The sequence below is a fragment of the Megascapheus bottae genome, chromosome 14 (genome assembly GCF_031878675.1).
Source record: "Megascapheus bottae isolate mThoBot1 chromosome 14, mThoBot2.hap1, whole genome shotgun sequence".
Classification (NCBI taxonomy): Eukaryota; Metazoa; Chordata; class Mammalia; order Rodentia; family Geomyidae; genus Megascapheus; species Megascapheus bottae.
Window position 1 is genome coordinate 9,437,850 of NC_143522.1, and position 13,907 is coordinate 9,451,756.

At 40.8% G+C, this 13,907-nt stretch overlaps 1 protein-coding gene across 2 annotated transcripts in view; it reads right to left on the reverse strand.

Moving 5' to 3' along the window:
- The window catches only part of Map3k9 (mitogen-activated protein kinase kinase kinase 9), a 57,701-nt gene that overhangs the window by 11,483 nt on the left and 32,311 nt on the right, over positions 1 to 13,907 (reverse strand). For both annotated transcript variants that reach the window (XM_090344397.1, XM_090344396.1), the window contains exons 3-8: positions 13,660 to 13,840; positions 9,881 to 10,029; positions 7,962 to 8,137; positions 6,531 to 6,771; positions 4,473 to 4,595; positions 2,473 to 2,626 (exon numbers count right to left, since the gene is read on the reverse strand). In XM_090344397.1, the coding sequence (XP_090200523.1) occupies positions 2,473 to 2,626; positions 4,473 to 4,595; positions 6,531 to 6,771; positions 7,962 to 8,137; positions 9,881 to 10,029; positions 13,660 to 13,840 (1,024 nt within the window). The remainder of the gene's footprint in view (positions 1 to 2,472; positions 2,627 to 4,472; positions 4,596 to 6,530; positions 6,772 to 7,961; positions 8,138 to 9,880; positions 10,030 to 13,659; positions 13,841 to 13,907) is intronic.

Below are 13,907 nucleotides of genomic sequence, written 5' to 3' on the forward strand. Positions count from 1 at the left end.
AGCCAAAGTGGACCTGTGGCTCAAGTGGGAGAGCATTAGCTTTGGTCAGAAAAGCTCAGGGAGAGTTCCATGGACCTGAGTACAAGCTCCAGGACCTGCACCAAAACAAAAGAAAAAAAAAGTTTTGACACCAATGAGATCTTTACTTAAGACCAGAGAGAAAGTACTTTCAGGTCTTTAATAGGAACTGGGAAGTATAATTTAAGGCCATATTTTTTAATTGCTTCAAAAATTTACAAGAAAGGGAGTTTATGTGAAGAAGAAAAGTTCAAAGTTGATATTTACCAGTGTGAAATAAAAGTTAATTTTCTACCAAGACAAAAGCTATCTTTAAATGAAGCAGAGCCAAAGAAATTACTTGATCTACAGCCTGGTTAATACTATCTGCAATTACAATAATCTTAAAAATAGCAAGGATTCAGGGTGACTGAGTTTCTCATATCCTACTCTATCTAGCATGGTTTTTAAAAGACAGACAGAGAACTCTTGCTCTTACAGAACTCCCAAAGGAGTCAGCTGCTGAATTTCATACATTGCATAGTTTGTTCTACATGTCTAAATTTACAAATTCTCTCTTCAGGGCCATGAGTTTGGCCTAGTAGTAGAGTGCCTAGCATGCATAGGTTTGATTCCTTGGTATCACATACACAAAAAAAGCCAGAAGTGGTCCTGTGGCTCAAGTGGCAGAGAACTAACCTTGAGAAAGCCCGAGGACTCAGGCCCTGAGTTCAAGCCCCAGGACTGGCCAAAAAAAAAATCTCTCTTCAAAGATATCTAGCGATTTCTGAAGACAGGCATCACAAAGTCAGTACGTTTGAACCAAACTTTTCAACCCACACTCTGATCTGACAAAGGGAATAAAGTTGAGGCTAGTTACAGGTTTAGGGTACCCATAAATCTAATAGTTAGCCTTAGAAAGTCTTTGGAAAATCACTAAAAAAGGCGAAAGGGTGCCAGTGGTACATGCCTATACCTGAGGACTGTGATTTGAAGGCAGGAAAGTCTATGACTCTTATCTCCAATTAATCAGCAAAAAGCTAAAAGTGGAACTGTGGCTCAAGTGGTAGAACACTAGCCTTGAGCACACTAAAGAAATTGCCCAGGACCAGCAAAAAAAAGAAAAACAAAAAACAAAAAAACAAAAACAGGTAAATGGCTATATCATCACATTTAGAAAAGTTAGGAAATAGAGTTTAACACCAAGAATAAAAACATATATAAACCATAATTTCCATGCTTTGGGTATGAAAGAGAAGAGAGGCTGGGAAAAATCATCACAGTTAATATTTATCCATACTTGGGTAAATACAAGCCCGCTAATTTATGCTCTTCATAAAGATGGACTTAGCTAATCCTCACATTGACCATATGACTAGGTACTAGTATTATCTACATTCTAGAAATGAGAAAACACATGCTGACATAGGTGATGCAGTAGATCTGGGACTCATCCCCAATCAGTCTGGGGTAAGAATCTAAGTTCTTTATTACTATGCCACAAATTCCTATTCTGTAAAGAACACAGACACAGGGGAAAAACTGCCTCATTAGATTCCACGCCTACAGTGAGTATACATCACATTCAAAGCATCAAGGTCGGGCCAGGAGTTTGGACTAGTGATAGAGTGCTTGCCTTGCATGCACGAAGACTGGGGTTCGATTCCTCAGTACCACATACATAGAAAAAGCCAGAAGTGGTATTGTGGCTCAAATGGTAGAGCTCTAGCCTTGAGAAAACACAAAGTTAGTGCTCAGATCTTGAGTTAAAGCTCCAGGACTGGCAAAAAAAAAAAAAAAAAGAAAGAAAAAGAAAAAAAGAAAAGAAAAGAAGACATTAAGGTCCTTGAGCTTTTCCCAGAGGAGCTGTTACATGCATCCATGAGTGATAAGGTGAGGCCCGAGAGAGCTCTGAATTATCCTATATGTATACTACTACAATAAGGATGCTGGGTTCTCTGCCTGTCCCTGTTTCAGGATGAGCTTTCATTAACTCCTACTCTTTCTTGTCTTGTCTTGGAATGGATGTTTTAAGGGGAAGAGTATGACGTAAGTGGAAAGCTTAAGGCAGAATTTCCCGCATTTCCTTAATGATTACCTGGTCCTTACAGGGAGTGGCAAACTGTGCTGGTGGACTCAATTCTGTTCACCTCTTCTCATGAGATCTGACTAGAACACAGACATGCTCTTTCATTACATATTACCCAAAGTCTACCAGTGTTTTTGTACTTCTCTATCACTATGGATCAGAAAGCCTAAAATATTTATTTTCTACCTCTTCAGATAAAGCTTAACAATTCTTGTCCTAGAGTGTCCAGGGAAACAGATGGGAAAACTATTATAAAGACTAAGAAGGCTGCAACTTCTCAGAAAGTATTAAAACATACATTTTTCTGTATTATAGGTATTACCTCTATATTTTAAAATGCTTTATCCATCTCTAAGTGAGAAAATTTTACACCATGTGGCTCTCACCCTTCATCTCCTGAGGCAAGCTCCTTCTGCCCCAGTGTTCCCGGCCCCCATGTCCGTCCCTTCTTCTTTGGGCCCCTCTTCTCCTCCTCTTCCCCTTCCTCTCTTTGAATAACAGAGCTCCGGCCCCAGGTTTTGCTGCTTTCACCTGGTGTTACTGTAAACAACGAAGATTGGGTGAGATACAGAAAATGGACAACAGGCTTCTCTGAATCCAGCATCTATCACAGCAGGCAGATATGTGCATATACGTGCAGATGGTCGTTTATGCATCTATACAAATGTGCACGTGTGTGCACACAAACACACACACACACACACACACACGCACGCACGAACAGAAATCAGATCTCATCAGAAACTCTATGTCGAAGTAAATCCTTCCAGAAGAATAATGGAATCCTCAGCATCAAATATTTAGCTCTCTCATAGCAAGAAACATGAAAAAAAAAGTCCTAAATTTTTCTCAAGTCCAATGTAAAGCTGGAAGTCAAGCCAGCCAGAAACTAAAGTTCTAAGCAGATCTGACTTAAGGAACATGTTTTAATGGGTGGAACTGGATGGTGGGAAAATGAAGAGGTTGTTGGGGAGAAAAGAAAGAGAAAAAAAAAGACAAGGGATAAGAAAACGTAGAAAAAAAATGAACTTTGGAATAAAAAAGAAAACAATGAGTTCAGGAATATCGAGAAGTCAGAAAGAGGAGAAAAATGAGTAAGTTTAGAGAACCAGCAGTTAAGAGAGAAGGGACAGTCTTGTGATACTGAGCAATCAGAGCAAAAGCCAAAGACCAAAATGTTCAGGGGCCAGATTTATATCAGAAATAAGGGAAGGGAGTCAGTCACCAAAAATATTGAGCTGAGAGGCCAAAGGCAAATTATGGAGTATATGAAGAAGTGGTTATCAGCTCCAGCCAACTGTGGATACAGGAAAAAGGGAACTTGATTTAATTTTTTAAGGAAGGTCAGATTTCAGGATTTTAAAACATTTTCTACCTTCTATCTGTATAGAGGTAGGTACATGTACACATACACGTACACGCACACGCACGCACACACACACACACACTTATGTATACTTTTTTTTTTTTTTTGCCAGTCTTAGGGCTTGAAGTCAGGGCCTGAGCACCGTCCTTGGACTTTCTGAAGGCTAGAGCTCTACCACTTGAACCACAGCACCACTTCCAGTTTTTTTCTATGTATGTGGTACCAAGGAATCGAACCTGGGTCTTCGTGCATGCTAGGCAAGCACTCTACCAACAGGCCAAACTCTCAGTCCAATATAAATACATTTTTAAGGATAATATTATAGTAAACATAAAATTGCTCTTCACCACTAGAAGGTATTTGGTAGGTTATTAAAGAATTTTCTTTAGAGAAGTTCCTACTTGGGAAGCATGGACAAAGAGACAAATGGGGCAGACACTAAAAGTTCCCCAGACCAGGGTACCAGACTGTGGTTGTATTATATAGCAGTTTCCAATTAACTTTGTAATTCACTAGAGATCTTTCAGCACCACAAATACCTGAACTGATATCTGACCAAGAATGAAAGGTAAGCCAGAAAATTCTAATTACTCGGGAGGCTGAGATCTGTAGGATCATGATTCAAAGCCCACCAGAGCAGAAGTCTGTGAGTCTTTTCCCCAAAAAGCTAAGCTAGAGACATAGTAGAGTACCAGCGATGAGCAGGAAAACAAAGCAAGCACAAGGTACTGAGTTTAAACCTTTCTATTGGTACACACACATACACACATACACATACACATACACACACACACACACACACACACACCAAAAAATAAAAGCAAGAAAAGAAAAAATTAGCAAAAAATGGAGGAGATAGTGGTTAAGTTAATGCAAAGAGACAAGGGGAAAAGCAAGGGTTTTTCATGCATATGTCTATGTATATACAGACTGCTGAGGAGAAGTAGCAGAAATCATAGAGAGCAAAGGGTAGGTTCCCTTGGTTGTTCTAGTCTCAAATAATTTGGGAAACAGTCTCACACTGGATGGCTCGAAGGCGAGGAATGATAGTGGGGCTTGCAGGAGGGCTGGAACGGCTGCTGCTAAGACTCTTCCTTTTATCCATAGTGGGGGAGGCCTGCACCGTGAACTTGTGCTGAAAATCTGCTGGGGAAAACAAATATAATTGCATGTATTAAAACTATCACATTATTGAATGCATTTACAAAATATGATGTCTCTTGGCAGGCCTGAGAGATAGGCTGCAGTTTTCTGAAAGCTCTGTTTACCTGGTAATGTCTTTAACAATTATCTCTTCCCCAAAGGGACATGGCAAGATGAATATATGAAATGATGCGGCCGGGAGTTTGGCCTAGTGGTTAAAGTGCTTGCCTGGCATGCACGAAGACCCGGGTTCGATTCCTCGGTACCACATACATAGAAAAAAAGCCAGAAGTGGTGCTGAGGCTCAAGTGGTAGAGCTCTAGCCTTGAGAAAGTCCAAGGACAGTGCTCAGGCCCTGAGCTCAAGCCCAGGACTGGGGAAAAAAAAAAAAAAATGATGCAAAATTTACAGGTTGAGTGAATATCATTAGACAGTCTTCAGAAGCTCCCTGTGTGTGTGTGTGTGTGTGTGTGTGTGTGTGTGTGTATGGGGAACATCTTTATAGCTCAACAGAATATTGTTGATTATTTTAAGATGTATAATTTTAAAACTCTTGGCACATAAGCTCAGTATATACCTTTTATTTTTTTTTTTTGTGCCAGTCCTGGCTTGAGCCTCCACACCACTCCGGCTTTTTTCTATGTATGTGGTACCAAGGAATCAAACCTGGGCCTTTGTGCATGCTAGGCAAGCACTTAACCACTAGGCCAAACTCCTGGCCCTAGTATATATCTTTTTTATAGAGAGTTTGGTGCTTCTCACTAAGGACAAGAGGGCAGAATATTAAAGACTGGCCATTGGTGGGACACCAGGGAGATGGGGACAGCTTAAAGAATGTGATACTTTCAGCTCTGAATTTCTGAGTTCAAATTCCTCACATCAAAGAAATACAATAAACACCTGTTTGTATTTAGATTTCCCCACAGTTGGGGACTATAGTTTTTACATTTCCATCCCCAGCTACAGTGATATCCTGACCCAGGCTAGATACTAAAAGATACTTCAAGACACCATGCTATCTGGCTATCTGAAAAGCAGCAGAAAAAAAAAGCAAGCAGTAAAATCAGTAAATCAGTTTCACAAGCACATTTTCTCAGTTGCACTGAATGAAGTCCCTTTTCTGTGCCCCAGCCACCACTGTTGAGGCTTAAAATCATCTACAACTGCCTTGTTCCTCACACTTCTAATAAGCTTGCTTCCTGGGACCTCACAGAATCAGAACACAAAAAACATTTTATTTATATAAACACACTTAGCATTTAACTCCCTCTATGGGTACATTATATACCAAAATATTCCAATTTACATTTTTTCCAAGGCTGCAGTACCACAAATGTACCTTTTCTTAGCTGGTTCATTTCTGAAAGGTCATTTTTAAACTTTACAATGTAAATTCATTTTGGCTTTTTTTTCTTTTGGGGAGGAGCAGGGGTCTTACTATGTACTCCAGACTGGCCTTGAACTCAATCTCCTTGACACAGTCTCCTGTGTGCTGGAATTAAAGGTTTATACTACCTCACTTGACTTAAATTCTTACACATGAAATTGAATCTCAACTGCAATCACAAAATTATTTAAAGAAACCTCAAGATGAATTGTTTTGCAGAGCCAAATCCTGGTGTCTCATATATACAACCTGAAATTCTTTTCTGGTTCTGCCTATAGTTAGATGTTGTGGGTGAGCTGCCATATTTCAGAGTTCCTGGGCCTTGCAAGTCTGTTTTCACTTCAATTCCTGCACTCATTCCCATTCAACAGCTCCCCTGAAGTAGGATAGTTTTAGCAGGCTAGTCCTTCCCTGAAAAGAATGGCCCATTCCAATAGGCTCTATTTTGACTCAGGAACTTGAACATCCAAGCTGAGCCATGACTCCAACAAACTCCCCTGCACAATGGCTCTTGATCCTGTTTCTACTTCCTGCCACTGGCCACTGACCAGAAGGAAGGCTGATTCTGTTGCCATCCTTGAGTTTCAGCCGGCTCTTCCTGAACTTGCCCTTGCGTTTCTTCACCCGGGGCTTCTCCTGACACAGCTGGTGGATGATGATGTTGAGTTCCCGTTCTAGGATGTCAATCTCCCGCTCAGCCAGCTCCTGTTCTCGACGCCGCAGCAACTCTTCTTGGTTCTTTTGCTGGAGTGCAGCCCTTGTCAACTCCTCCTCCCAAGTGCGGAGCTCCTGTAGGTGGGCAGAAACATCAGCGAAAAGAGTGTTCAGTGTAGACGGAATCCAGGGAACAGCTTAAACTGTCCAGTGGGGAGAAGGGGCTCAACAGTTAGCGGATAAGTGCACACTTGAGCATCCTAAGGATGGGTAGAGGGAAGGCTCTGGGTAACCATACAAAGGCCTCAACAAGAAATGTTAATGTTACAGATCAGGAACTGGAGGAGTCCAGTAGATACACAAGTAATAAAGGATTACTAGAATAATAAGCACAAGCATGATCTTATTGTTTAAGACAATTCATACCAATTATTACAGAGTATAGCACATGTGCTACAAATATTAGATGTTCTGAGAATGAGTTTCACTTCCTAAAATAGTAGTGCCCCTTCATTTTGGGCATCTTCTTTTCCAAGACCCTCGGAGGATGCTTAAAACCATAGATAGGAGTGTTTCTTCCTAGAACATACCATCAGAAGTGATTGATTTGCAGGTGAGTTAGGGAAAGATTTTATCATACTTCTCAAAACACAGTGTAGGTTGACTTATAACTTTTGAAATTTTCCATATAATGTTTATAGAGGGTGATTAAAACCACAGAAAGTGAACCTGGACAAAGGACAGGGTAGTTATTAACTACTTACTGATTAAATCTAATTGTCATTTTTCTCACTAGCTTATGTAATTTATTATTATAATTATATTATAATTTTATCACTCAAAAGAAAGAGCTAAGAGTCAATAATTTCGCAAGTCTATAAAAAGCCAGCCACTCTGGGAGTTCTTTTATATGGAACAGTAGTAGTTTTCTTGTGATCATTCCATTAATAGTCTCATTTCATAACCTTTTCTATAAAGCCAAAAAATGCCACATTGCAGACCAAGGATATTTCTGGCTCTTACCCTGTTTCTGACTCTAATATCAAAAGATAATGGCAGGATTTTCTGATAACCATTGTCAACATTTAAGTATCTCTATATAAAGTCAAGCTCCCTCTAGAAATCCAAGCAACTTTCTAGAATCCTCTTTTATTTCTAGCCGGAAGGATGAGACACCCCACTGGCAGCTGTCCAAGAGTGCTCTTTATCCGGCTTACACAATTAAGAGATGCCATGCAGGAAAGTGACTGCACTAGGATTAAGGTGGTTATGCCCCGATGGAGAAGGTCCACTAAGTCAGTATATACTTTTTTTCTCTTTTTTACCTTTTCTTTGGCTCTGAGTTGGTCAAACATCTCCTGAATCTCATGTTTCCAGTCATCCTGCAGGCAGTGGAAGGAGTCTTTGGGCATTTCAAAGAAACCAGACTCCTCTATGGTAGTTAGCTGGTCCAGAATACTTGTGAAAGATGGTCGTGAGTGGGGGTCAGGATTCCAGCAGTCTGAATGGCACATATGAGGAAAAGAGGCATGAATGGACAAGAGGTAAACATAGACTTAGGATATTAAATTACTTAACTTACCAGGAGACTAGCACACAATTTCTTCTAGAAACAGAGATAAGAATCTAAATAATCCCAAGCCAAGTAAAGTAGACTTTACCTAATATCACAACCATATAATAGTGAAAATCAGATGGAAATCAACTGTAACAGTTCCCCATCGATACAATTTTCTGCATCAAGTACTACTAGCACAATTTACCATATTTCTCCACAATACAAGGTTTGACAATGGTTAACTGCAGGCTTGCCTCAATTTCTCATCAATACATTCATTGCTTTTGTCCCACCTCACGGAAGGAAGATAAGACAAAAATAAAGGCAAGCAAGTGGGAGTCAAGAAAAATGAATTTTGTTTAATCCCAGCCCAGTCACTAATGGGATGGCAAGTCCCTCCTACCTCCCAAACAGGTTCTTGCTATATAGCCTTGCCTCGACTTGAACTTGGATCTTCCTGTCTTTGTCTTCTGCGTGCTTTTTCCACCATTTATTCTCTTAACTTGTTCTGATTTGTATTTCTCTTATAAAAGACTAGAATATGACTTGATGACTACATATTCTTTCTTGTTAGATTTTTTTTTTTTGGTGGGGGGGGAGTTGTGGGGCTTGAATTCTGGGTCTGGGTGCTGTCCCTGAGCTCTTCAGCTCAAGGCTACCACCCTACGCCTGGGCCTAGGTGTTGTCACTGAGCTCTTCAGCTCAAGGCTACTGCCCTATCCTTGAGCCAAGCTCCACTTCCCATTTTCTTATGGTTAATTGGAGATAAGAGTCTCATGGACTTTAGGCTTTAGTGCCTGGGATGGCTTTGAACCTTGATCCTCAGATCTTAGCCTCCTGAATGGCTAAGATTACAGGAGTGAGCCACCTTACCCAGCAATGTTCTTTATTTTTACATGAAAAACACTCAGAGGTCCTAAAATTAAAGCTATTGTACTTTCTTATTTTGTACTAAGTAAGACAGTGAAGTAGCAAGTTCTAGTTACTAAATTAATTTCTATTGCCATGGGAAATAACAAAAGGGACCTACCTGCCTTAGCAGGGTTGTTACTACCTTTAGCTCTTCCAACTGACATAGGGCTCTCTTCCTTGGGAGAGTAAAATTTTTCTCTTAGCCAGGTGCCAGTGGATCATGTCTGTGAGGTTGAGATCTCAGGGTCATGGTTCCAAGGCAACCCAGGCAGGAAAAGTCCATGAGACTCTTATCTGTAATTAACCATCAGTAAACAGAAATGGGGCTGTGGCTGAAATTGGTAGAATGCTAGCCTTGAGTGAAAAAGAGCACAGAGACAAAGGCCACCAAGGTCCTGAGTTCAAGGCCAATGACTGGAAAAAAAAATAATAATTCTATCCCCTCTTTCTGTGACTGATCTCATGAAATGGGACCAAGTGCTATAAAAAGATAAGCCTGGGGTAGGGTGGGGGGCGCAGAGAATGGCTCATGCCTATAAACCTAGCTACTCAAGAAGCCAAGATCTAAGGATTACAGTTTAAAGCTAGCCCAGACAAGAAAATTCATGAAATTCTATCTCCAAATAAACAAAAAACAAAAACAAAACAAAAAAAAAGCTGGAAGTGGAGCTCTAGCTCAAGAGGTAGAGCACTACTAGCCTTGAGCACAGAAGCACAGAGACAATATATAGGCCAGAGTTTGTTTAAAGATTGGACAAGCTAAGCGTGACTTACCTTCCATGAGTTTGGCAAAAGGTTCTGGGCATGTAGAAGGAATAGGAAGGGCAAGTTTATTCATTGCTACTCCATATGCCACGGCTAAGCCATCAATGCCTCGGAAGGGCACCTCACCAGTCAACAGCTCCCAAAGCAGCACACCATAACTAGGAAGAAGAGGAAAAAAGTCATGTAAGAAACCAGTTTCAACCTCACTGAAACAGCTCATGAGGTTTTACCACGGATCCTACATTGGTATGAGAGTAATGAAATAGACATACTAATATAACAGAAAAAAGAAGCACAGCCTATTGGCTAAAGCAAAGGCTCTGAAGTAGAATACATCTCAAAATCTTATTCCATCATTCTTGGGAACTTGCTTGGGTAAACTACTGATTCTAATTACTCCTTTGCAGAAAGCAAATACCACTACCAGCCTCACAAGGCTATCTAAAATTAAATGAACTATTAAGGGCTTAAACAAGTGTTCAAAGGCTACAATTATTTATCATCATTAATGAAATAAAAACAGTAGATGCAGGGGCCAGGAGTTTGGCCTAGTGGTAAAGTGCTTGCCTAGTATGCACCTGGGGTTCGATTCCTCAGTAGCATAAACATAGAAAAAAAGCCGGAAGTGGTGCTGAGGCTCAAGTGGTAGAGCTCTAGCCTTGAGAAAGTCCAAGGACAGTGCTCAGGCCCTGAGCTCAAGCCCAGAACTGGTTAAAAAAAAAAAAAAAAAAAAAAAAAAGAGGCAGCCTTTCAAACATAATCTTTTACTGTTTTTAGAAAACTTTAGCTTGCCTGGCGTGGTGGCTCACACTTGTAATCCTAGCTACTCAGGAAGCTGAGATCTGAGGTTCAAAGCTAGCCCGGGCACTAAAGACTATGAGACTCTTATCTCCAATTAATCACTAGAAAACCAGAAGTGGTGCTGTGGTTCATAGGGTAGGGTGGTAGCCTTGAGCTGAAAAGCTCAGGGACAAGGACCAGACCCAGAGTTCAAGCCGCACGACTGACCAGAAACAAAACAAAGAAAAAAAACCCTTTAGCTTTTCTGAAATACACATTTTTACCTTTAAAAAAGTAAAGGGCTGGCCGGGAGTTTGGCCTAGTGGTTAAAGTGCTTGCCTAGCTTGCATGAAGACCTGGGTTCAAATCCTCGGTACGACATACATAGAAAAAAGCGGGAAGTGGTGCTGAGGCTCAAGTGGTAGAGCTCTAGCCTTGAGAAAACCAAGGACAGTGCTCAGGCCCTGAGCTCAAGTCCAGGACTGGCAAAAAAAAAAAAAAGGGCTGTGCTTGCTTAATATGTACTACAGTTCAATTTCATGTAACAATTCCGCCCCCCCACCACATACACACACACACACACACACAAAACACAGAAAATAGAAAAGAAAAAAGAGCTGACCACTCAACAATTTTTGTCTAGCCAGGAACCAGTGGCTTACATTTGTAATTCTAGCTACTCAGAAGGTTGAGATCGGAGGATCATTGTTTAATGCCAGCCCAGAAAAGTTCCTGTGAGACTCCATTCTCCATTTAACCACTCAAAAACTGGAGGTGATGTTGTGGCTCAAGTGGTAGAGCAATAGTCTTGAGCACAAAGAGGCTCAGGGACAGTGCCAATCCCCACAACTGACCTCCCTGCCCCCAAGTTTTTTCCTCTAAATGTCCACTTGATCAAAGATCCATGGACCCTAGTGAGTCCTTTTCAGGGACTTTGGTCTAATGTGAAGGGTGATATTTCTCAGGGAGGACACAACATGCTATTAGTCATGAACCCTGTAGAGTCCACATAAAAACTTCAAATGCCGGGGCCGGGAGTTTGGCCTAATGGCAGAGTGCTTGCCTAGCATGCACAAAGACCCAGGTTCAATTCCTTGGTACGACATACATAGAAAAAAAGCCAGAAGTGGTGCTGAGGCTCACGTGGTAGAGCTCTAGCCTTGAGAAAGTCCAAGGATAGTGCTCAGGCCCCGAGCTCAAGCCCAGGACTGGCAAAAAAAAAAAAAAAAAAAAAAAAAAAAAAAATTCACATGCCCCCTGAGTCAGAGAATGTAGAGAACAAAATTCAATGGAAAAATTATTCTACAATTCACAACCAAAATCAAGCAAAATAACATTACATTTAATTCTCCAGTGAATAAGTCAGGACAAGAAACCGTAAGACTATGATCTATCAGAAGACTTGATTTCCTTATGTTTTTAACAGTGACTAAATTTCTGTAATATTTATCAGTGGTATGCAGCAGTCAATTAAAGCCATGTCAAGTAAAAAATACCCAGTACTTATTTATCACACCTCATTTGTTTCCTGGAGAAAAAAGTCTTGTTATAGAGCCCAGGCTGGCCTGGAACTCACTATCTTTCTGTCTCAACTTCCCAAGTGGATATGACAGGTGTGCATCACTATGGCTTGCTATTGTTTTTTCACTGCAATGACTATTGTTTTTCACTGGTTTTGAGCAGCCAGACAGTATTCTACTAGAGCCACACCTCCAGCCCAGCCTTCTCCCCCTTTACAAAATAAATAAATAAGATAGAGTCTCACTTCTTGCCCAGCTTTTCTGGATATAATTAAACCAGCCAGTTTTCCTAAAAAGATGTGTTGATATCCTATTATCTGGAATCCTAACTTGGATTTTGGCACATCTTTTTAGTGCCATCATTAACCCAACTTACTATACACTGTGTATTTGTACAACATTTTTATCACCCAAAAAGAAACCCCATATCTATAATGAGTGATTCTCCAGTGTGACCCTACAAACGTTCATTTCAGACTTCTGGCCCCAGAACTATGAAAGAATAGATTTCTGTTGCTTTAAGCTAACTATATATGGCATTTACCACAGCAGACTAGAAGCTATTAATAGCTTTATGTGTCAGGAAACACTGACTGCATACACCAGGGCACACTGTATTTTTTTGTTGTTTTTTGTCCAATCAGGGTGAAGCACCTGTCCCACAGGTATGAGGAAGCATACACTTTATAGCTGCTCATTCTCCTTCACTGAAAAGAAGAAAAAAAAATGTTTGTGCTAGTACTGAGGTTTGAACTGAGGGTCTCACTTTCTTTCTTGGCTTTTTCACTCAAGGCTGGAGCTCTATCACTTGAGCCACACGTCTACTTCCACAATTTTTTTTTTTTTAATTTCTTATCCTTGTGTCCTCTTATGCTGACATTTACTGGGGAGAAAAGTCATAACTTGTAGTTCTTGGGACACACTTAGGATGTAATTCTACCCATTTCTAGATCAATATCCAACAATGGAGCCTTGAGTAAAATGATTAACTGGATAATTACACAGGCTAATTTTAAAAGTCACAGTAACAAAAAAGGAAAAATGAAGAAAGCTGGTAAGACAAAGTCCGGATGAATATCGGGACTCCCTGAATACAACAGTTATAAGCCCCAAAGCCCAGTACCATTGCTGAGCAGGCCAAGCTGACTACCAGGGAAGTTTTCCAGGAGTGACTAAATGTGCTTACCATGCATAATACAGGGAGATGGGCACAAGGTGGACTTTTCTTAGGAACAATCTCCAATACCAAGGGGGTCTGCACCAAGTGGTGCTTGTCACAGCAATATAGGGATTTTATTTGGTGGAAGAAAGCACAGGGCTGTGCCTTAGCACTATGGTAGGAATAAGCACACATAGCTCAGAAGGAGTCACTTAGCCCTGCTTAGATTGTCTTAGATTCTCTGTAACTTCCATTCTTCAAGTCCTGAGACAAGTGTGCAGGCAGGCAAAATGAATCTAGCATAGTACCCTCACACCTTTAGTCTTTACCTCCACACATCACTGCCTTTAGAAAACATAGAGGCACGAATGACTTCAGGTGCCATCCAAGCATATGTTCCCGCTGCACTCATCTTGGTGGTCCGGTGCCATTCCCGAGCCAGGCCAAAATCAGTGATTTTCAGAATCTTGTTGCTCAGGTCTCCATTTTCCACCTTCTGCAGGATCAGTACTAGGCAAGAAGAGAAACAGATAAGAAACCAGATCTGCATTAATCACAGGAAAAGCAGTGAACACAG